This window comes from Daphnia pulicaria, chromosome 7 (assembly GCF_021234035.1).
Source record: "Daphnia pulicaria isolate SC F1-1A chromosome 7, SC_F0-13Bv2, whole genome shotgun sequence".
NCBI lineage: Eukaryota > Metazoa > Arthropoda > Branchiopoda > Diplostraca > Daphniidae > Daphnia > Daphnia pulicaria.
In genome coordinates, this window is record NC_060919.1 from 5,794,397 (window position 1) to 5,816,438 (window position 22,042).

The 22,042-nt window shown below is 38.7% G+C and overlaps 3 protein-coding genes and 2 long non-coding RNA genes across 10 annotated transcripts; 4 read left to right on the forward strand and 1 right to left on the reverse strand.

Annotated features, from left to right (window-relative positions):
- The first annotated feature begins 5,506 nt into the window (after positions 1 to 5,506).
- Positions 5,507 to 6,492, forward strand: LOC124350081 (protein PBDC1-like). The gene is made up of 5 exons (XM_046801093.1): positions 5,507 to 5,644; positions 5,706 to 5,771; positions 5,836 to 5,895; positions 5,963 to 6,258; positions 6,329 to 6,492. The coding sequence occupies exons 1-5, from the start codon at positions 5,615 to 5,617 to the stop codon at positions 6,390 to 6,392; spliced, it is 516 nt and encodes a 171-aa protein (XP_046657049.1). The 5' UTR covers positions 5,507 to 5,614; the 3' UTR covers positions 6,393 to 6,492.
- Positions 6,493 to 7,558: 1,066 nt separating this feature from the next.
- Positions 7,559 to 14,207, forward strand: LOC124349387 (attractin-like protein 1). Of its 3 annotated transcripts, none has more exons than XM_046799945.1 (23): positions 7,559 to 8,150; positions 8,235 to 8,330; positions 8,479 to 8,607; positions 8,682 to 8,875; positions 8,955 to 9,140; positions 9,201 to 9,280; positions 9,393 to 9,642; positions 9,724 to 10,019; positions 10,104 to 10,248; positions 10,308 to 10,556; positions 10,631 to 10,886; positions 10,951 to 11,023; positions 11,357 to 11,449; positions 11,514 to 11,750; positions 11,824 to 12,055; positions 12,128 to 12,202; positions 12,275 to 12,636; positions 12,702 to 12,863; positions 12,926 to 13,056; positions 13,147 to 13,265; positions 13,343 to 13,506; positions 13,571 to 13,685; positions 13,826 to 14,207. In XM_046799945.1, exons 1-23 carry the CDS (start codon positions 7,780 to 7,782, stop codon positions 13,957 to 13,959), a joined length of 4,149 nt encoding a protein of 1,382 aa, XP_046655901.1. In that variant the 5' UTR covers positions 7,559 to 7,779; the 3' UTR covers positions 13,960 to 14,207. The 3 variants fall into 3 exon arrangements, with proteins under 3 accessions (XP_046655901.1, XP_046655900.1, XP_046655899.1); XM_046799944.1 differs by having other exon boundaries at positions 7,574 to 8,150; positions 10,951 to 11,014; positions 13,147 to 13,274; XM_046799943.1 differs by having other exon boundaries at positions 7,575 to 8,150; positions 13,147 to 13,274.
- LOC124350024 (protein TEX261-like) lies at positions 14,129 to 15,347 on the reverse strand. Its single transcript, XM_046801001.1, has 6 exons — positions 15,183 to 15,347; positions 14,937 to 15,016; positions 14,717 to 14,870; positions 14,585 to 14,652; positions 14,405 to 14,516; positions 14,129 to 14,332 (listed from the first exon to the last, which is right to left on the reverse strand). The coding sequence occupies exons 1-6, from the start codon at positions 15,250 to 15,252 to the stop codon at positions 14,214 to 14,216; spliced, it is 603 nt and encodes a 200-aa protein (XP_046656957.1). The 5' UTR covers positions 15,253 to 15,347; the 3' UTR covers positions 14,129 to 14,213.
- A 1,450-nt stretch (positions 15,348 to 16,797) lies between these two features.
- LOC124350429 lies at positions 16,798 to 18,017 on the forward strand. The gene is made up of 5 exons (XR_006920945.1): positions 16,798 to 16,911; positions 16,965 to 17,128; positions 17,201 to 17,305; positions 17,380 to 17,470; positions 17,534 to 18,017. It is a non-coding gene; the product is annotated as an uncharacterized LOC124350429 (long non-coding RNA).
- A 26-nt stretch (positions 18,018 to 18,043) lies between these two features.
- On the forward strand, positions 18,044 to 19,969 carry LOC124350251. Of its 4 annotated transcripts, none has more exons than XR_006920581.1 (5): positions 18,044 to 18,200; positions 18,591 to 19,076; positions 19,158 to 19,271; positions 19,357 to 19,719; positions 19,844 to 19,969. It is a non-coding gene; the product is annotated as an uncharacterized LOC124350251 (long non-coding RNA). The 4 variants fall into 4 exon arrangements; XR_006920580.1 differs by having other exon boundaries at positions 18,045 to 18,269; positions 19,155 to 19,271; XR_006920579.1 differs by having other exon boundaries at positions 18,045 to 18,269.
- The last annotated feature ends 2,073 nt before the right edge of the window (positions 19,970 to 22,042 follow it).

Below are 22,042 nucleotides of genomic sequence, written 5' to 3' on the forward strand. Positions count from 1 at the left end.
CTGTTCTTGTCTCCCCTATTCATTCTTTTAAACGTGGTTCGTGCCAATTTTTCGTATCCGGCTCATCTCTCTTAAGAAAAACGATTGAATACGTGATGAGAATCATCAAGGAATTTTTTTAGAAATAAATAAAAAGGGGATAGAGATCTAACCGGGAGCTGGGAAATAATAAATTGGCGTGTGTGCTGCTGGCGCTCTTTGCTGTTGCTGGCTCTTGATCAGATCTCAACAATAAAAGGAAATTTGTCATTAGAATCAAAAAGAGAAATAGAAATGCTGAACATCACACTCATCTACTACTGGAAGATTTAGTGTTTCATCATCATCCCGAAATAATGTGATAACAAAAATGGTTGCTGTATACATTTTGAGCGTGAATAGGCTAGAGGAGGGAACTTTTACCCGTTGCCTATATAAAAGCAACCAATGTGTGAGTGTAGGATAGTAGTGACGCCTCGGGAGTGTGTGTGTGTGTGCGAGCTCGACGTCATTAGCCCAGACATGGAAAGGTTTCGCACTTGGCTCTTCTGCAGTGATGCCCGTTGTACACACACACACACACACACTAAAAGCCCCTCCATCTCTCGTCCCTTTTCCATATAGTTTGTGACTTTTGGGTCGTATAATCATTCCCCATCTCTCTCTACTACTCCCGAGCAAAGAACGAATGAACGAGCCCCTTTGGCCATTGCTGCTGCTGCTACGAACCGTAGATAGGCTATACACCCAAATCGCTTTGTTTTTAGCTATAGTAGAGATGCCGATAAGCTTTCTACACAGCCAAACAACGTGCGTGTATATGTGTATATAGGCTTGCTTCTTTCCTATTATTTGTCTATGACGATTTTGGCACACGAAATCCCCCCCATCTTATATATGACTAGATGCTGGTGACGCCTCTTTTGCTCTAGATCTCTCTCGGCTTTGCATATATAAATCTTGTCGTCGTCTATAATCGGCCAGAAAGAGGACGACGACCAACAAGTTTTGTTTTTAACTTTTTTTTTTTTTTAAATTTATTTAAAAAAGAAAATTCCACGCGGAAAAAGGAGAAAGGGTAAACATAAACACACACATAGCGGAGGACCACCCAATCAGCGGTCGCGGGAATTGCGTAATTGAGCGCTCCGAACGATCTATAGCACCGCATCAATTTTTGTGTTGATGGTTTTTTGTTTTGTTTTTCCAAAGAAGAATTCACGCAATGTTTGTGTGAATGTAATTGAAGATAACCTTGAACTTTGCGTGAAATTATTTTCGCGGGTGCGAAGGTTAAATCAGTCCAAACGCGCAATTGCGTGTTTCATTCTTAATTGATAATTCCTGGGAAGTTATTTTTTTTTTCTGGGTTTTTTTTTTTTTTTCGGTAGATGTACGCAGAAACGAGATGCGATCAATTATCCATAAATTTTTTGGTGTCGGCCGTCCAACTGGAAATGAGAGAATCTATGTAGGGAATCAGAAAGTCGTTGCCGCGGGTGGTCATACACTTTGAATTGTTCGTGCAACGCCATTTTGCGCGTCGTGACGATAAAAAAGGCCGCCGTCGCCATCGCCATCGTTCGATGAGACCATGAAAAAATACAATCTAAAAAAGAAGAAGAAGAAGAAGAACGCAGAGGTTTCACGGCGTGCGCATATAAAGTCACAAGACTCTTTAGAATATAATAATACTATACGCGCAATTTATGGCAACTGTCGGGGGCGCGCAACTGATTGGACAAGTATTATTTTTTATTATTTTATATTTTTGTTTCGCTGGATCCGACGAAATTGTATCAAGATCATTTTGCCGCTCGTTCAATTAGGTTAAGAGTCTTTTCTTTTTCTGGTGGCTGCTCGATCGCAAAATGATGACAAGACAAATCAATTACCGTCTGATGAATCGCGCGGGATTGGCGGCCTCAATCACGGCAGACAAAAGGATAGACGGCGGGGTCCGCGTGAGTGCCAGAAACATTACGGTCCCTATTTTTATACACACACACAGAGTGTGTGTGTGTGTGTTCGCATTGGTCCCGAGCTCTGCTCCAATTACCTTCTCTCACGTGACACACACACTAACTTAATGAATCTTGGCTAACCGCTGGTGCGTCTCAACCGCGCAATCATCACCGACTTAAGACTGTTACATTATGTCGACTCTTGTTAGTTTATTATTAACAGCTGTGTGGATCGACTAACATTCAAATCCAATCGGATTGGCCGTGTGTACGTAATGAATGCGTACATTGATCTTTTCAATTAGGTAATTGGCGAAAAAAAATGCGCGATAGATTGTTAGAAATACTTGTTGTTTTTCCCACCAGCCGCTCTCGTCCGGAGCTTGTTATCTAATTACTTTGGTGAATAACTTGCTTCAGAAATGAGACAAAGGAATGCGGGTCGGTTTTATTACGTTGGAAACGAGCTGAGCTTGAGCTGAGCTGGTGTACACTGAAAAACAAGCAAGAAAGGAGGAAGAAGAAGAAGAAGAAGATAAATAGTTTTGGCAAGATTCCCAAATATCGCAAACAATCAACGAGGGAAAAGTCAAGAGATGCCCGATCCAGTCGGTGTTATGACGGTATACACACACGGACTAATCAATAGTCGAGGAACGCATGCGCGTCTATATAATACACAACATGCGACACGGATGACAGACACATTCCAATCAGCGACATTTCAATATTTCAATAGTTTTTCCCACCCAATTTTCAAAAGAGCTCTCTCAAAACATTTCTAGATCCGCAATACAAAAAACATCGAGGATGACGATAATAATAGAATCGATTCAATTTCTGCAAGTAGGGCGTTGACGCTTTAAGGTCAATCAGATAAATCAAATTAATATTTTTTTCCTTCTCCGTGTGTGTAACGATGGAAAACTAAAAATAATTTCAAAAAAGAGAAAGCATGACAATGTGTGTGTGCGCTTGAGGTGAATTTCAGCGATGCTACACGTAGTACGAAGAAGCATAAAAATACGTAAATGCTTAACAACAAAAAAAGATAACGGCCACACGCTTTCGACTTGAAAATTTTCCGTTTTTTGTTTGGTTCCTCCCGAAAAAAATGATGACGTTTCACTAAAAGAAATATGTATGGAAAAACGTTGCAATTTCTTCCAGCCGGAGGGAAGTTACCGTCCCTCTTATTGTTTTCTCTCTCTATTTAATAATGGTTAGGGAGTGCCCCTGCGGGAAATATTGGACACTCCGTGCAACGTTCGCAATTTTCCAGAGGGGGGGGGAATAGAAACCAAATGTTGCTGATGTCGTATTTTCCCGATTTCAGTGTAGAGACGGTTGTTGTTGTTGTTTTTTATTTCGTCTAGAATAATTTGATTAAGCGCTGCAATAGCAAAAATTCAAAAATGGAAATACTACTATCTAAGTGCAATAGATACTGCTCGTTTTTTGTGTATGTGTGTAATTTCTTTTAAGAAGAAAAATGTAAAAACATGAGCGAGGAATCGCCATTTATATATAAGGCGATAAGATCGATCTGAGAAAGAGAAAAAAAAAGGAGTGACTCCGGTGAAAGGTGATTGTGAATCAAATATTGGATGTGATTTTCCGCCTGTACTTTCGAGAGAATGGGCAAAAAGGGTCTTGAGATGATGGCGAGAAAATATTAGTCACTATTGACACACTTTTGCCCAATGTATTTTTAACACACACACACACTCGAGAGAGAGAGAGAGAGTCGTAGATTCTTTTTTTTATTATTTAAAAGAATCTCAATTGACGAACGTTTTATTTTTATTCATTCGCAATGACTCACCCGTTAATTGCCTTTTTACACGATTCCCGCTTTCCCCCCAAAACTTGATATTGATTCGCTCCAATCAAAAGCGAATTGCACCGAATTAACCCCCTCGAGCTTTTGCTGGACATGGGAGTTTCCGCTCAAAATAAACCATACAGCGACTCAAATCGACCCGAGGCATCGAAATTGAAATAGGGGATTTGGGCTTTCGTTAATTGCACAGTTTGCTTTATGGCCCAGGCTTTTGAGCGGTCCAACCAAACTTGTAAGTATAATGGGGCACTAAATATTCGTTACGGTCTAGAAACCAGAAAACAACCAAAAAATAACGTCCTAATCGACCCTGAGACAGCCCGTACCGTCTAAAGCGCGTAGAGAGAGAGAGAGAAGGACGCATATAATAATATGTTGGACGTGGGATAGTCATACAAAGCTACTTGGCTTCTTGTCAAAGAAAATTGATCGAGGGTGGGTCTCTCCATCCGTAAGCAAACCTGTTCATGTATCCAATCGGAGAACAACATATAATAACTCACGCGCGTTGATTGCCTTTCCAACATCGTTCGTCGTGACTTTGTGACGCCCATCATTAATAATGAACCTGTTAACAGTTTTACACAAAGAGACAGGGCAGACACCTTGAAATTGAAATTCGATACTACCTCGAACAACCGAGAAAATTAAAAATAAAAAGATCAAATCAAAAGAAAGAAAAATGTAAGGTCGCCATCTTTCAATTTCGTTTGAAGCGAGAACCTGTCCATCCGATCTGTCTGATGCGTTTGAAAGGCAAGGTCTGGATAACATCCAGGTTGTATCAATGCCATTTTAAGATTTTTTTATTTTTATTAATTAAGGTCAATCGACAACCAAAAAAAAAAAACGCCCTTTGACTGAATTTCTTTTTGATCGTTTCACACCTTACATTTTTATCTTTTTTTGATTGTGCATTGTAAATCCACATCCTCCCTACGTTATAATTAATACCTCGTTTGTTTGTGTCTGTTTTTATTTATTTTATTTTTGCTACAAATACTATTGAAATGTGAGGTAATAAACTAATAATGTATTATATACACCAATACCGCATTTCCGGTTGTGTCCAGATGTTGCAATAGCCAGTCGGTAAAATAAAACGTGATTGAAATAAGAGTAGACAAACAAACTATTCATAGTTGTGTTGACTCGTTTCCGTCCATTATACAGCCCTGTATGAAACGGCCTGGTGATTACAAAGTATACTGGTGAAATTTAATTTTTGCCGGAAATCATGTCTTTCGGACAGTCCAAATTTAACACAACAATAGCAACTGATTTTGTGTATATTTTAGCCAACACCGAGCGGATGACCGCTGCTCCGCAACGGGGACGGCATATTTACACAACAATGTTCTCTCTAACAGTAACACAATCAAGGATGTGAACGTACACCATCGTTGCCGGGGAAAGATAACACCGTTGCGAAAAATTGCCACGTTTTCTTTACCAAAATACACATACAAAGCCCTTTAATGATCAATTATTTGTGTATTTTGAAGGCATCACTGTTTAAATATTTTGTTAGTAATCACGGCAATCACGGCTGGTTGTTATTTCTTTATGAGTGTGAAGATACTTAAAGTAACTGCTACATGTTCTTTCATTATTAAAAAACAAAGAAGAAACAACGAAATTTTTTGTTTATTTTCTCTTTTTTGAAAAATTTCTGCGAGTTCAATTTGGTGTTATTAATATCTGCTAGATGGCATAAAGTGTCAAATTGGATTTCGTCTGCTAGATCCACGAGTTGATGTTTTATAAATCGTGTGTCGTCCTTTCGGTCAGAATTCATTCTTAACGAAAAAGTTAATAATAATTTGTCATGGCTGTGGAAAATTTCGGAAAAGACATCGTGAGTTGACGTGCTATTTTATTCGAATGCTTAAATAAATTGTTCTTCATTTATAAAACAGGGAGCTGATGGATTGCTTGCTGCAGCCTCGGTGTTGGAGCGACCAGCAGAGGAGTTCGTGAATGATGTAAGATCATACACATTTGGTTTTCAACAATATTTTTCTTAATTTTACTCTCTTAATTTTGCAGTCTATGATTGAAGAATTATGGGCCATTAAAGCATTCGAACATGCTGAAATCTACTTCAATGTAAGTCTATTGAGTCGTTTATTTTTCCAGCCATGAGTTGTGTCATTAAATTTCAATTGATCAGTAGTTATTGAGCTCAGTGGACCCTAAAGTTTTAAGATTGACCAAAATGGATGATCAACTTTATAAACATTTTCGGGAAACATTTCCTGACCTCAATGTGGCTTTTGTAACCGAAGAACAACTCAAATCTGCTGATGCCAAAGAATTCTGGAGATCATTTTGTGAAATCTACAAGGAAACAGTGGAAGATTACAATTACGCAACATTGATTCGCCTTAACTCAGCCAAGGAATACTGTGAATCTAATTCCATGATTGTACCTAGAGTACAGTTCTTAGCAATTGAACTAGCAAGAAATAGGTATTTTGTCTAGAAGAATGTTACTTTTTTTCATTGCTGTAATGTCATTTCCTTTTTTGTTTCTCTATAGAGAAGGGCACAATGATTTGATCAGAACCAATTTCAAGCCTAAAAAACTTCAAACTAGATCCTGAAAGCTGAGAAATTAACAAGAAAATACTTCTCTTGAGCACCATTTACTCAAAAGTTTGCTTTCTCCGGGATGAAAATAAACGCTGAATTTGATTATTGTAACATCTCTTTTGCATTTCCTGGTATTTGATTTACATATTACGTATACACATAATCTATTAAGCCGATCATGCAGTCTAGAGTAGAAGATGGTAAACACGTTTGTATTTGCACTTGAATTTCCTAGTATAGGCCTAATTCGAGCAAATAGAAAGACATCGGAATTCCGTTTGAAGTACACGCGGTATTGACTATCTTTTTATTGTGGTAAACTGTAACATTTGATTATCAAAATGTATTTGCAAACATAGTTATTTTCAAGAAAATCATGACTAACTTCTGTATCGATCGAGGATGCACTTACAGCCCCAGCATCTTTGACATTTTCAGCGTTAAATTTTGATTTATTATGCAGGGATACAAAAGTCGGAAAATCTGGCTTTATGGGATTACTTAACCCACATATTCAAGACGCCATATAATCCTTTCTAAAATCGCCGAATGTGGCTGTGCTGCTGCGTAGAGTTTTTGAGTCTAAGTCGACATTTTGGCATAAATCAAGAGTATATGAGATATGACAGATTTGTTTCCCGGATAAATCAACCCGTGGAAAAAATCTCGTACACAAGCTCCTCCTCCCATTAAAACCGTTATGAGATGAAACTTTTTAAATAGTTTGTTCATGCGCAATGCGTGAGATTCTAGTATTTGTGTTCATTGATTCACAAATTAATATTGCATAATGTAATTTAAAATTTCGCGGCAAATAACTCGTTTAACCGAACTTCTACAATTAGCCTAAATGATGAAACAGAAAGAAAGGCAGCACTAATAAATAATGCACCACGAGAATATCGATGGTAAACTGATTAAGTTCGTTTGACAAAGATGGCAGAAGAATATAAATTAGTGCTACCGTGAAAAAGAAAAAAAAAGGCTCTTTCAATAGGACATTGCACTCTGTTATTCTCTTTTAAGGGCTCGCCGCCACTGGTGCTTCGCAGTGGTAAAACATCTGGATAAAACCCATTTCGCTGCTCACTTATTTTTGTCTTTTACCTTGGAGAGACTGAAGCAAAAAAGGCGGTGCTAGAGCAGCACCGGGGTTCTTGTGGAGAAATGGACTGAAAAATAAAGAAGGAAAAAAGAAGAAAAATCCGGTGATTGGCCTGCTGCTGCTGCTGCTGCTGGTATAGTATGCAAACTCTCTCAGCCGAGTCTTCCCAATGCCCATGCCCGTGGGCAATGTGACGTCACGCCTTCGACAGTCGACACGACTGTTTTGCTGCGAGTGTTCTCTTCTTGTTTATTGAGAAACTCGTTGTTAGTTGTTAGTCGAATGGATGAAACATGGAGTTGCAATCATCCTTTATCAGTGCCGTAGAATTTTATAAATATCGCAGAAAACATAGTTTAGCAGCCTTATATCTAGTCTGTCTTGGATTACTAATTGCAACCCAAACTTCCAAGGCTGAAGAAGTCTATCAGTGCGACAATCATACACAAACCTGCATCAGCGAGTCGGAATTTGGTGAACAAAATGATCAGCAACTTTTCAATATACCTTCACCTCTTCCTACCTGGGCAGAAATACCACAGTGTAGAGGGAAAATATTGTTAAATCGTCCTTTTGGCTTCCTTTCTGATGGACCTAGCAATTATTCATTAGATACAAAATGTGCATGGATTGTTCAAAGTTCTGTGCCCAATGCAACTATTTCGTAAGTACACAAATTTTGAAAAGCAAAAAATTTCTCGCAACAGTATTGGTTTCATTAATATAAATTTTTGCCCTAATTCTTTAGATTACAGCTCATTGAATTTGCAACAGAATGTAGTTGGGATCATCTCTATGTCTATGATGGAGATTCTGTTTTTGCCTCACTTCTCGCAGTATACAGGTATAACAAATGGGGAAATCGCTATCAAAACAAACACATATATTTTTGTTAGTTTTAGTCTATAAGTGGCTGTTTATTGAAAAATTTAAACATTTCAATCTCCTTAAAAGGGAATTTTGCTGAAAACACTTTTTTTTTGCATTTCCAGTGGCCTAACCATATATGGCAATTACAAGGTGGAAGAGTTAAATCAAATAACTTCTACTTCCAACACTATCCTGCTATACTTTTACAGTGATTTGGCATATAACATGTCAGGATTTAATATTTCTTATAGGTATGTTATTAGCATTATTTACTTTTTTGGCAGACTTTTTCAATCAACTAAATCAAAATAATCTTTTCATATAGTATAAATTCATGCCCTTTTAATGAAGAGGGAAAAAGATGTTCTGGCCATGGTGTATGTATTGGAAGTACTTGCACTTGTGATGCTGATTTCTATGGACATAGCTGTCAGTATGCTGTCTGCCCTAATAATTGTAGCAAACATGGTGTATGCAATATGGAAACTCACAGCTGTGTCTGTGATGAAGGATGGTCAGGTATTATAGCACTAGCTATGCTAGAAAGCTAGGCTTTCTGTATAACAATAATAAATCTCTGATTCTTTTTTTCAAAAAGGGCTTGACTGTAATCAGACTAGGGACAGAGGATTTTGGACCAGTGTCTGGGAATTCAATGGAACTCGCGACGAACGTCTGGCTCGCACTCAAAGTAGTGGATCTGTCTGGAAAGGCATTCTATGGGTCGTTGGAGGGCATGGATTAGATCTTAAGTTACCGTTAACTATGGCTTTTAATATATCAGGTTTGTGAGGATTGTTATGGATGATGGAATTTCAGTTAATTCAAATATTTTAATCAATAGGAAACGACTGGTCCCGCGTAGAAACAAACGGACTGTTCATTCCAACATTGCGTCACGGCCACTCAACTCTAATACATGAGGTAAGGATAGACCGATAGTGCTGGCGAATTCATGTTTTATTTTCGGTGTTTCGCTACCACACCTAATATCGATTGCCAAAAGAACCCAACCTACTAATTTTACCTGCTTCAGGGAGTTTTATATATGTATGGAGGCGTTACTCATGATGGTTCCGTCTCGTCCCAATTATGGAGCCTTGACCTGTCTACAAAAGAATGGATACTCGTAGCGCCCAGTAAAAATAAAGAGTGCCATCATCGATTGTGTGGCCCGGTAGCAACTACGGGCCACACTGCAGTCTTGGTCAAGGATAAGATGTATGTAATTTTTGGTTACAATCCTATTTATGGATACCTCAACATTCTGCAAGAGTACAGTATAGGTAAAATTGCATATCTTAAAAATATAGAAAACGATTTTAGCTCATAATTCTGTTTATTTTCTTTGACTAACACAATTTCAGATAGTCGACAGTGGAGTGTAGTGTCCAGTTCTGGTGCCCTGGTTCAGGGATCCTATGGCCACAGTTCTGTATGGGATCCTTTAACGAAACGCATATATGTCTACGGCGGTTACCAGTCAGAAAGTAGCTCTGCCTATGGTTTGACGGATGCCCTACATTCTTACGATCCGGCGCTAAGAGTTTGGCGTGTTCATCCGTCGAGTGGTTCCTACCGTTATCTACATTCCGCCATTATGAGCGGTGGCCTCATGCTTGTTTACGGAGGAAACACACATAACGAAACGGCAATTAGCAATGTATGGCGTATTTATTTATTTATTTATTTTTTAAAATGAATTTTCTCGAAACTTTCTAATGTGTTGATTTCATACGTAAATTAGGGTGCCAAGTGTTATTCATCAGACTTTATCGCCTACGATACAGTGTGTGACACTTGGTTCAAATTAAATCAGCCGGCGGCCACCAGCGTTGGTGGCGATCTGTCTCGTTACGGGCATTTAGCTGCTTCATTTGGTCCTTCCTCAGGTAATAAAATTCTTAACTTCATTTTTTTTTCCGAAGTAATAAACAACTTTATTTTCCAGATTTGAATGATAGTGATGAGTACCACCAACCATTGCTTCCTTATGGAATGTTGATTTTTGGCGGGTTTGACGGGCGATTGAAGAGTGATGTTCTAGTTTACATTGTTGGCATTTGTACATCTCTCGCAACCAAGGAGCAATGTCTTACCGCCATGCCTGGTGTAAAGTGTGTTTGGAACAAAGCAGCCAAGAAATGCGAGCCTTTAGCCAGTGTATCTAAAGAAGGATATGAAAAATGTCCAGGTTTAGGTAATTGGAATTCTACTTTTCCTTTGCTTTTTTTCCTCCCATCAAATGTAACTAGTAAGAAATCTTCTTTTTAGCGTTTCCAGAGTCGCCAAACTCCCAGACTGAATGGTCTTCTTCTGCCTCGGCGATAGGATATGCAATCAATTCAACTTTGCAGTGTGGTTCAATTTCGAGTTGCCCGACCTGTTTGCATACGACATTTAACTGCGTCTGGTGTGGCCATAATTGCCAATATGCCAAGTGTAAAGAAGGGCTTACACATACAAAAGCAATTCCTTCACTAGAGCACTGTCAAGTGGCCGACGCCAACTCTTGTAGGCTGTTGCATAGGTACAGTAATCCGGTGTCGAAGTTAAGCCTTTGAAACTTTTCATAAAGCCGATTTGCTTTTCAGCTGCTCAGCCTGCCATACGGAACCGCATTGCCATTGGGAGCCTGACGCCCGTTGCTACTCATATGTGCGCAAGGTTACATCTTGTCATTTGCGTCTCTTTCTTAAATTCCTTATTTAAACAGCACGATTGCTTTCGTTTTTTCATGAACACGACTTTCATTCATACGGATGGCTTTTATTAAGTGTCCGGCCTTTGCACGTTTCATTACCCATTTTAAAAGATTCAGATAAACTTGAATGATATTAAAAAAGGTCATGACGTTTTTAAATTAGATTTTGCATGTCGTGAAGAATTTGTCATATATAAAAAAAAGTACCTAATTGATAGAAATCAGCGGTTTGGTTTCATATTAACGTTCTTTTTTTCTGATTATATTTTACATTGACCTTGTGTTTCGAATTTTAGATGGGGAACCGTACTGAGAAAGTTGACGTTAAGGAAGATCAAGTATGTGATGCAGCATGCAGTTTGCGTACCAATTGCAGAAATTGCACCCAGGTATTTCAATATCATCATTTTAATAACCACGTAGGAATCATTCGTTACTGGAATTATTTGACAGGGTCCTTGCTTGTGGTGCTCAAATCAGAATCGCTGTGTTGACAAGAACGCCTACATTCCTTCCTTTCCATATGGTCTCTGCACCGAATGGACTACACATGAGAACAAATGCCGAGATTTGGACTTCCCGCAACTTGAAGACGGGGGTTCATCAGGACAACGAAATGTACCTCTAGGAGCAAGTGTCTATACGAAAATGACTACGTGCAAATCACATCGCAGCTGTTCCGAATGCCAGGTTGAATACGGACATGCGAATGGTTGAAATGTGGAATAACCTTCAATATTATTTTTTTCTCGGATATTTGTAGGAGGATCCCGCTTGCGGTTGGTGTGATGATGGTTCAAACCGAGGAACAGGAACTTGCATGCCAGGTGGTTTCAGTGGTCCTGTGACAAATGTACTGAACTTTCGTACAGAACTGTTCTGTCCCAGTCAACAGTGGTTCTTCACCAGTTGTCCACCGTGCCAATGTAATGGTCATAGTACGTGCATTGAGGGAACTCAGAAATGCAATCAGCCTTGCTTACACCTTACCGAAGGTAATCACTCGTAGTTTATTTGTTTTGCTGATTATGATTTTATTAATAACGTCTTTTAATCAATTTAACCAGGTCCCCATTGTGAAACCTGTACTTCAGGCTACTTTGGAAATCCAGTGAATGGAGGAACATGTTCACCTTGCCAATGTATGACAAATCTTTGATATTCTGTATTTTTGGAAACATCTCTAATCCATGTGTACTGGTTTTAAATTAAAGGCAGTGGACATGGAACACAATGTCATCCCCTCACAGGTCGTTGCTTCTGCACCACTAAAGGCGTTGTGGGGGATCACTGTGAACGATGTGATTTAGCAAATCATTACTCACCTGGGCTACTAACAGTATCGTCACATGCCAACACCAACTCTGGTGTCCCGGCCAACTGGACAGTGTTACCGACATGCTATTACGACCTACAACTCGATTTTCAATTTACGTTCAATCTCTCCAAGAAAGAAGACCGCCACATCAAGCAGATCAATTTCCGCAACGTACCCCTGAAGCCTGACCTTGATCTTGAATTCAGTGTACAGTGCTCCACGCTGGCCAAGCTGAACATCAGTGTTAGATCAGCCAAGGTTGTTCACCTCAGATTGAATGTCATTGTTCGGACTCAAATTTTTCTTTTTTTTTTACCCCTCAGGTGGATGCTGAAGACATTGACGAAGAAAAGTATATATTGTTTAATTACAATTGCACCACATTCAAATCGAGATTTCAACGTAATGAGTATCACTTCGGCAGTGAAGAGAATACTACGTTTTACGTATACGTCTACGATTTCCGCTCGCCAATCCAAATTACGGTATTAGAAAATTCTAGCTTGAATGTAAAGAAACGATACACATTTTCGTTCAACAATTTCAGGTCTCCTTCAGTCAACATCCAAAATTGGAGTTGCAACAGTTTTTCATCACCTTTTCTGCTTGCTTTATATCCCTGCTCATGATGGCCGCAATTTTGTGGAAAATCAAGCAGAAGTACGACATGTATCGAAGGTAAAGACATTTTCCCGTCCAATTCCCAGCCATTTTTGCCTTCTAACTCTTAATAATATGTGTTCTCACGTCTTATTTTTTTTCATTTAGGCGACAGAGATTGTTTGTAGAGATGGAACAAATGGCCTCTCGCCCATTTTCGCACGTACTTGTGGAACTCCAAGTGCCGCCCAATTTCCCTCGTCGTGCCCCCGTCCCTAATAATAGATGTACGTCAGGTCAGTATTTGAGTAATTTTTATTCATATTTCATTGTTATGTGTTAATAATAACTCATATAAATTTAGTTGAAAGTCGAAGTCAAGGAGTCACGGTAGGGGGCACTCAAAGTGGTTCTATGAATCAACATATAATTGAAACGAGTCTGTGCAACAACGTAACCCCAGCTCCCTCATCTTCATCTTCCCATTCATCAGCAGTTACTTCTAATGCCGTCCGTCGAAGACGCAGGGTAAGTCCCATCAGAGATCAATACGTAACCATTAATTTCACAGATCATGCGTATTATTTTGCAGTTCCGTCCAAGTCCGATTGCTTTAGAACCTTGCGTCGATCAGAAGGCTGCTGTGCTATCGCTTTTGATACGACTTCCAAATGGGACTCTTCCCTACACACCCCCAGGACAGTCGGGTACTTCACTTTGATTCATTCTTGTTAATTTTATTAGACCATTTGTTAAGTTTGATTAAGTTTAAGCCATTGTTAATTTTATTGAGGCATTATTAGAAAAATCCTTCTAATTTGGTTTTTAATTGTTAATATCAATTTAGGGCTCGCAATTGCCTCGACGCTCGTCTCTCTAGGTTCGTACTCGAGTCGAAAGAACAACATCAGTGAATCTCGTGAAGTGCCCAGGAGTTTGCCTAAAGCGAAAACTCCTCCAACACTTTCACAACTCGCGTGAAATTATGATTTCAAAATTCTTATTCTTTATCTATTCTTTGCAAAAAACAAATTTTTTATTTCACTCTTTACTCGCTTCTTTTATTAGACTCTCCCGTTTCGTCTTTTATTGTAACATTCCTACAATAGTGTGCATGATTGGCTCTAAAATATGTAACCATGACAACTTATTATTCGTGTTTGTACAAAGCGCCTAATGTGTATTTGTTTCTGGTATTAATATCAATCAATACAAATATTTCATTTCAAGATGTATTAAAATTGCTTTTGCGGGGAGATCCATGATAAGTCTTTGATGTAGTTGAAAAAATATAACAGCCCATATTTCTTCTTGTTATTTGAAAAATAGTGAGAGACCAAGTCATCTTCATTATCTAATAATGCAAGTTAACAATATAATAGCTGTTAGATTTTGAGCATAGAATGAAATAATGTGGGCAACTTACTAATGAGTGGTCCTCTTTCTGATGTTGTTGGGAGAACATACTCATTTGCAGAAAGGCTGACAAAGAATAAAAATGGGATCATCCATAGTGAGATGGTAAAGTAAGCCAACACCTAAAATTAATGACCCAATCAATGGTTACAACTTGTGATTTTACCTTGGAAAATATGATGTAGCTTACCTCTAGAAAGGGGAAATACTTTGTCCCAAAAAACGCAAAAGCCCAATAGTGGTTCAGTCCAAGAGAAGCTATGAGAATAAATGAAATTAAATTGTTTATAATAAAATTAAACTGCAGAACAAGTTTTGTTACCTAGACTGAGGATGAATGATGGTGATGTTAAAATAAAGTAAGGAAATGTCTTCAAAATTGACAAATTACACAGTTGATGAATGACATTACAAAGTAAAAGGCTAATTGGGAATGACTCAAATATTCCAAGTCCAAATTGAATAACAAGATTTGCCTGTAATAAAAATGAAATTGTACTTGATTTACAATAGTCTTTCGAATTGCTATTTATAAGCCTTACCCATATCATGTAACGAATAATTTTGCTTGTAATGCTGGTATATTCCTCAACCAATTCAGCTAGAAAGTATAACCCAGCAGCTGCAAATAAAACAAATATTTACATAAATTATTGCTTTTAAATCAAAGTAATAGTGAGCTTATAAATTCTCATTGATCTCTCAATTAGCGTTTTGTTTTTCAAACCGGCTACTGCCTTGGCTAGGGTTTGTGCCGTGACAAACTACAGCTAAAGTTTGATACATACCAATTGCAAGGGTCACGCACAAAATCAAAATTATAGATGAAATAATCGCCAAGACAAACAAAAACCACATTCTAGACGTGTAATTGTAATAGAGGCACGTCAAAACTCAAAAGATATTTCTGGTTTAAGTGCTGATGACATGGCAGACGAAATGAATAGCTTGAAGGTGCCCGGAGGATAAAATAAAAACAAGCTTTGATTGGCTAAAAGCTAAAACCAAGGTGGGCGGCAGAAAGACAAAATTCGAAATTTCTCTATGGAAAATCAAGAAGCTGATTAAAAATTTTTTAATTGATGCTAACTGTAAGTTTACATTATGTGGTTTTTCTATGTTCTTCTGACATAGTAATAACTAAAATTTGCCATTACAGTTGCACCTAATGATGAAGTAGGGTAAAGTTCGCTTAATCATCGTTTCTTTTATTCGCTTCATATTGCAGTGAGAATCATTAACTAAACATTGTGTGATCTATTACTTAAAAATAGTTAACTTATAATACGATCTCCGTTGTTTAACTTTGGAATTGTTTTTTGTTTTTTTAATTTGAAGTAACAAACGAGTCATGTGATGACTGTGATGTGACTGTGAAACTAACTGAAGATTCAAAACTCATTACTAGATGTCGCCAGTGTCGCCCTTGTTGTTGTTACATCGTGAAAGGAGGGGCGTCCCTAAACTGCGAAAGCGAAACGCGAAACGCGAAACGCCTAAAATGCGGAAAAGCTGTGCGAAACGGACCAAAATTGTGGGACCGTTTCGCGGGACCAAATGCCGGAGGGCATACTAAAGAGCGAAACATCTTGCGAAACAAAAAGTTTTCCTTTTCTCCACAGAGGTCCAAATTGACGGAGATTGCCGCCATTTTTCATTGTCTCCCGCTATGATGAGGCATTAAAGGAGGAAGGGGGGCAATCAAATTCGATTTCTTCGCCACTACCCCTGTATGTTTTAATGCGCATTTTACGATTATTAAACTAATGAAAGACATAGAGCAGCACGTTATGGTGATATTTTTAAATAATAAAATATTAGGTAATGGCCCAGGGATTATACATTACATTAAATAATTTAAATCAACCAGTAGGTACGTGCACAAAGAAAGAATCGGCCATAACAGTATGAGTGCCTTATATCAAGCTAAAAATCAAAGCTACCATGTTCCAAATCAAGCTAAAATTTAATCAGCTAAAACTTTCCTTAAAATTAAGAATGTTAATCTGATTGATACTGATACATGGAAACGAGAAGTTCCATTAATTTTTTTATACCAATCTTCTAATTAAAAACACCTATTGCATATTGCATTCAAGGTATTTCGTATTCATGGTCAACACACAAATAGACCAGCGGACCAGCCATAAGGTGCGCGAAACTCGAAGTCTCGAAAATTTGAAACTCTTAACATTTGTTTGTTGACGGCGTCCATTGTCGTCTGCTACCAAGACGTTTACACTGCGACGTTTCGCACACACCGATTTCGCAGTTTAGTACGGACCCAAAGACTAAAATGCGAAACAGGGTCCCAACTTTTGGGTCCGTTTCGCACAGCTGTTTCGCATTTTAGGCGTTTCGCGTTTCGCGTTTCGCTTTCGCAGTTTAGGGACGCCCTGAAAGGAGGCAAAATGGCGAAACAATTGGTTGCTAATTTTTTCATAGATCAAGTTTATAGATCATGTTTATTCTTATATTCCTGTGATTTCATATACCAAATTGAACTTCGTAATATATGTAGGTTTATCTTGACCTAATTTTCTTAGTAACTTTTTTCTACCAAATTTTAGATGCATACTTGCATAGGCCTACTGTAAGTCATTCCAGCAAGTTGACTTAGTGCTCAGTCACTTTCCATCCCATAGACCCATCATGCTGTCTAAAGCCTAAAACTCATGTTTGAAGCCCACACTTAGAGGAATAAAAATGTATCGAGATAAGATATTTCCCAGAGGTATTTCCCCATGACTGTTACCAGACCATTACAATTCAGATTTTCATAAAATATAGGTATTCTTGCTCATAGGATCTTTTCTAAATCTTGCAATTTTGGTGACGTACCCTGCAACATCATGTTTTTTGTTATGGCTGTTTTTTCTTTGGTTTAGAAGGCAACCCAGCTAAGACTAAGGTAGAGTTTTATTTCTTATAGGTAAATTTGTGAAAATTTGTAAATAACGTAAATAACTAACCATTGCTGCTTAGAGTTTCAGTGACATGAAGAGTGTGAAGTGAATAACCTGAAACCTGCAATGTGTATGTACATGTACCAGATCTTTACATGAAAACATATAATGTACATGAATTATATAGCCATATGAATCCATATAGACAATAATAATTTCATTCTTTCCAACAGATGTGCAAACACGAATGTTATGAATTTCGTTTTTGGGGTCAATGGGTCAATGGATTTGGCGCTGGTTGCTGTTACTGGCCTTTTGCGACGTCTTGATATCAGTTTGGAATAATTGGACTCTGGGGAATCCTCACTCATACACGAGGTAACAGTCTTGCAGTCAACATGTGTGAGGAGTTTTAGATTCGTTACATTTTTTGCATGTCTTCGTTGTATATTTGCATGCAGGTCAACCTGCCGACAGATCGGCCAGTTTGTCCAGACACGATATCCTTCTCGCTTCAAGGTCAAGAGAAACATTACGTAAAACTGGCATGCGATGAAGTAGAGGTTGGGTGAGAATGACACGTGTTTCATCATTATCAAAAGGTAAAATAGCCGCAAGGGTAAGCTATTTGGTATTCACTTTGATATTGGTTTTTGTAGACCCATCCCCTAACCTGCAGAAGGAAATACCAGTTTGCATTTTCTTCAATCGAAGGTCACGGAGATCATTACTTAAAACTTGTCATGCAGTGGTGTAGAGGTTGGGTCTGAACGGGTCGTTTTGCATCATTATCAAGAAGATAACATAGCCGCAAGGATTAAGAGGAGGGGTGAGAAATAAGTCGTATAAAAGGCAAAAGAAAAGTCCACAGAGATCAGTCGAGCGAGTATCTCCGACACGGTAAGAGTTGCAGTACACTATTGTCATCAACTGCATTCTTGTCATCGTATTGTCAATTCTCAGTCATGGGTAAATATTCTGCTGTTATATGGATTTATGTATCAATTTCTATTTTTGTTTCTCTTTGTTAACATGCTAGATATTTTTGTATATTAATTGTTAAGTCGTACATAAGGTCAAAGAAAATGCGAAAGAAATCAGTTGAGTGAGCATTTCCGATATAGCAAAAGCAAATCTGCAGTGCACCATTTGTCACTAACTGCATTCTTCGTCGAATTGCTAGTTTAAATCATGGTTAAACATTTTTACATGTAGTTGTGAATCAACTTCTTATTTGTTAACATGCCAGTTAATATAATTTCATATTAATGTTAAAATGATTGTGTTTAGTAAATTATCGCGTCGTGCTGCACTTGTGTATTCTATCGTTGATGGCTGGTTTCAGCCATGATGTACCGATGTCTCCTGGGTATGGCGGATAACAAATCCCAACGCCGCCGCTTTACTACACAACACACTACACGACCAGTTGCTACACCGAGGCCCCTAAGTACTGCACCAAGGCTCCAGATTATTGTTCCACAACTTATGCTGCCCTGAGCTACTACACCGAATCCCCGCTGTATTATTCTTCCCCGACCTACACCACCTAAGGGTCGATTACTACACCGATGCTCCGAAGTACTACACCACTAAGGCAATTGTTGCTCCGATACTCTACACCAAAGTGCCTTAGTGCTGTACCGAGGGCACTAATTTTTACACCACCAAGGCACCGGAGTACTACTGCAACATACGCTGCTCCAGCTCATTACACTGAGGCTCCCAAACACTACACCACCAAGGCATTGGAGTACTACACCACTACATATCATGGTAAATATTCTGTTATGTGGAGTTTTAATATGGCATCCACTAAATGTACAAATTATTTATTGTCTACTCGTATGAAAGGAGAGAAAAGGTGAAAGAATTCAGCAGCCGAATGAGCATCTCCGTTACAGCAACAGGAACTGCCGTGCACTTAGTCATCAACTTCATTCTTCGTCCCATTACAAGTTTTAAGTAAAGGTAAAAATGTTTCTCAACTCTACGTTTTTCTATTTGTTAATATACCAGAACCATATTTGAATATAAAAATTTATTAATTGTAAAGTAAACAATGGCGTCGTGCTGCTGTTGGGTGTTGTATCGTTGATGGCTGGGTCGACCACTGGTGTACCGATGTCTCCTGGGTATGGCGGGTACCAAAGCACAACACTGCCGTGCCGTCTTACTATTAAGCATCAACTTCCGCTGCTCCAGCTTACTACACTGAGGCTCTCAAGTGCTACTCCACCAAGGCTCCAGATTACTACATCACAGCTCATGTTGCCTCAAGCTACTACGCTGAATGCCCGAAGTATTTTTTCCCGAGCTACACTATCAAAGGGTCGAGTATTACGTCAAAGCTCCCAAGTTCTACATCACAAAGGCACCGACGAGTACAAAAACGGTCGAATACTACACAGAATCATGGGTAAATATATTTTTTATTTTTTCATGGAAATGTAAATTGTAAATTGTAAATTAACTTTATTCTTTTTTCTAATTGCCAATATGCCAGTTATTATTTTATATTAATGTTAAAATTATTTGTTTAGTACACTATGGCGTTGTGCTATTGTGAATGTTGCAACGGTGATGTCTGGTTCGACCACTGGTGTGCCGATTTCTCCTGGGTATGGTGGGCTTGAACATTCCGCAACAACCGGTTTCACCAAGGCTCCAAAACATTACACCACAACTTATGCTGCCCCGATGTTACTACGCAGAAGCACCGAAGTATTTTTCTTCCCCGAGGTTCACTACCCTCACCACGCCGCTTACTGAACAACAACGTTCCCAACAAACCTTCTTACTATACGAAGGTCTCCAGTACTACGCCACAAAGGCTCCTGGGTATTAAACTTCAACCTACGATGTTCCAGCTAGCTATAAAAATTCTCCCATGTACTATTCTGTTCCCAGCTACTACTCCGAGAATTGTCACACCACTGAAGCGTCCCTGCACTACAACCTAGGTTGCTCCAGCTTACACCACGAAGGCAGCCGAGTACTACACCACGAAGGCACCGTCACGATATACCAATACTTCAGTTTTCTTCACTACATCCTACGCTGCTCTAGAATACTACACTGATGTTCCAAAGTACTACACCACCGAAGACATCCGAGTATTTCATCACTATTTACTTTACTACCATCTACTACACCGAAGCTTCGAAAGTACTTCTATGCCCCGAGTTACTACACCACTAAGTCAGCCGAATATAACAGCCCAAACTACGATTTCGCAATTTTCCACAAGGCAATTCCTCATTACTATAGCCGAAATTTCTACTCGAGGTTATTTATATTTATCGGTTATTTTGTATTTTGTAAAATGGTAATTGGTCGCTGGGAATTAATTGTTGATCTTAAATGAGAATAAGTTTTAATACGGGGAATTGTTTTGTAAGACTTTTGTTAGTAACTTCAAGCCCGTCAGCATTGCGACAGGTGTCTTTTGGTGTTGGATTTCTCTAAGGCCAGTATGCCGATTTGTAAATTGTTGTTTTGACTACTGCCTTAGATACTCTGCATATGAACATGTTCTTGTGGCTTGACGGTGACGTTTTAAGGTTAAATGAGAAAGAAACTTGAACCTTTGATTTTTTCAAATCTTATAAATAATAAGTCTGCATAAATGAAAGACTTTGAAGTTGAGAAAAATATATTGATACAATTCCTTAACAAGACTTAGTATTAATTTAAAATCAGTAACTTAAATAAAGAATTGTGTTATAATTGTCCCACCTCCACACACAAACATGTATACATACACTAAGTTAACCAATTGGCTGCCACGCCAAAAAACCCGTAGGTTGCTCTCTATTAATTTACGCGCCACGTCTAAAGGATCCATGACCAAGTGGGACTTGCCATTGCTGACAAGTCCGGGCTGACAAGGGGAAACTACTGGTGCATTGCCTTATAACAGGCGCCTTGCGGCAAATTTTGGGCTTGGCGACTTTCCGACCCCGCGGCTTGTAAAACCACGAGACCGAACAGCGCGGCCCGTGCAAAGGAGCTAGGGGAGAACAAGGCGTGGCAGCCAACGGGTTATCTAACACGAACACAAGTATAATACCAACAACAAATGATGATCCGCGCTGATATTTTGGAGATACCGGCGACGTTTTGGTGTCCATCTTATAAACGTTTTCTCTGCATTACTTAAATAAATAGAAAACAATTCTTAATAAGTGACTTGCCAATAAAAGTTACATAATACAGATAGAAACAATAATCAGGTTTTAAGCTCAAAGATTTAAATATTCAATTATTTTAACTTAAAATGAAGCTTGCAATATTGAGAACTGTAAACAGAAAGAAGCTCACTTGCTAGTCTTTAAAAAAAAATCCGGAAGTAGACCGGAAGTAACCACAGCGCCTCAATCATTGAGCTGTCGTCAAATTAAACCACATATTTGTGATCTCCATGAAATTTGGGGTCGAATAGTTGTGATTTAAACGAAATCCAAAATTTGGCCAAAATCGAGAATTTTCCTGAACTACAGTCATGCCTGCAAGTTTCTTTAGCAGGCAAACTGCTCTATATGGTTTTATTTTAAGTTGACGGGAGGTATACTAAGAAGCACACCTTTCCTCCTCTTTGGATTTATTTTGCGCTTTTCCATTCTCTTCTTCTATTCCTTTCGGTCTTTCAACTTTCCCACCAGATTGACGAAAATGAGAGGTACAGTAAGCTTCCTAAGCTATACCTTCCGTCAACTTCAAATAAAACCATATAGAGCAGT

Excerpts from the sequence above, each read along its gene's own strand:
- LOC124350081 (XM_046801093.1), top strand. The coding sequence starts at position 5,615 with ATGGCTGTGGAAAATTTCGGAAAAGACATC. Across the intron at positions 5,645-5,705 it reads AAAATTTCGGAAAAGACATC|GGAGCTGATGGATTGCTTGC; the intron begins GTGAGTTGACGT and ends TTTATAAAACAG. Across the intron at positions 5,896-5,962 it reads ATGCTGAAATCTACTTCAAT|TTATTGAGCTCAGTGGACCC; the intron begins GTAAGTCTATTG and ends ATTGATCAGTAG.
- LOC124350024 (XM_046801001.1), bottom strand. The coding sequence starts at position 15,252 with ATGTGGTTTTTGTTTGTCTTGGCGATTATTTCATCTATAATTTTGATT. Across the intron at positions 14,871-14,936 it reads TTATTCGTTACATGATATGG|GCAAATCTTGTTATTCAATT; the intron begins GTAAGGCTTATA and ends TTTTTATTACAG. Across the intron at positions 14,333-14,404 it reads AGAAAGAGGACCACTCATTA|ATAATGAAGATGACTTGGTC; the intron begins GTAAGTTGCCCA and ends TTGCATTATTAG.
- LOC124349387 (XM_046799943.1), top strand. The coding sequence starts at position 7,780 with ATGGAGTTGCAATCATCCTTTATCAGTGCCGTAGAATTTTATAAATAT. Across the intron at positions 11,751-11,823 it reads GCAGCTGTTCCGAATGCCAG|GAGGATCCCGCTTGCGGTTG; the intron begins GTTGAATACGGA and ends GGATATTTGTAG. Across the intron at positions 13,686-13,825 it reads CACACCCCCAGGACAGTCGG|GGCTCGCAATTGCCTCGACG; the intron begins GTACTTCACTTT and ends ATATCAATTTAG.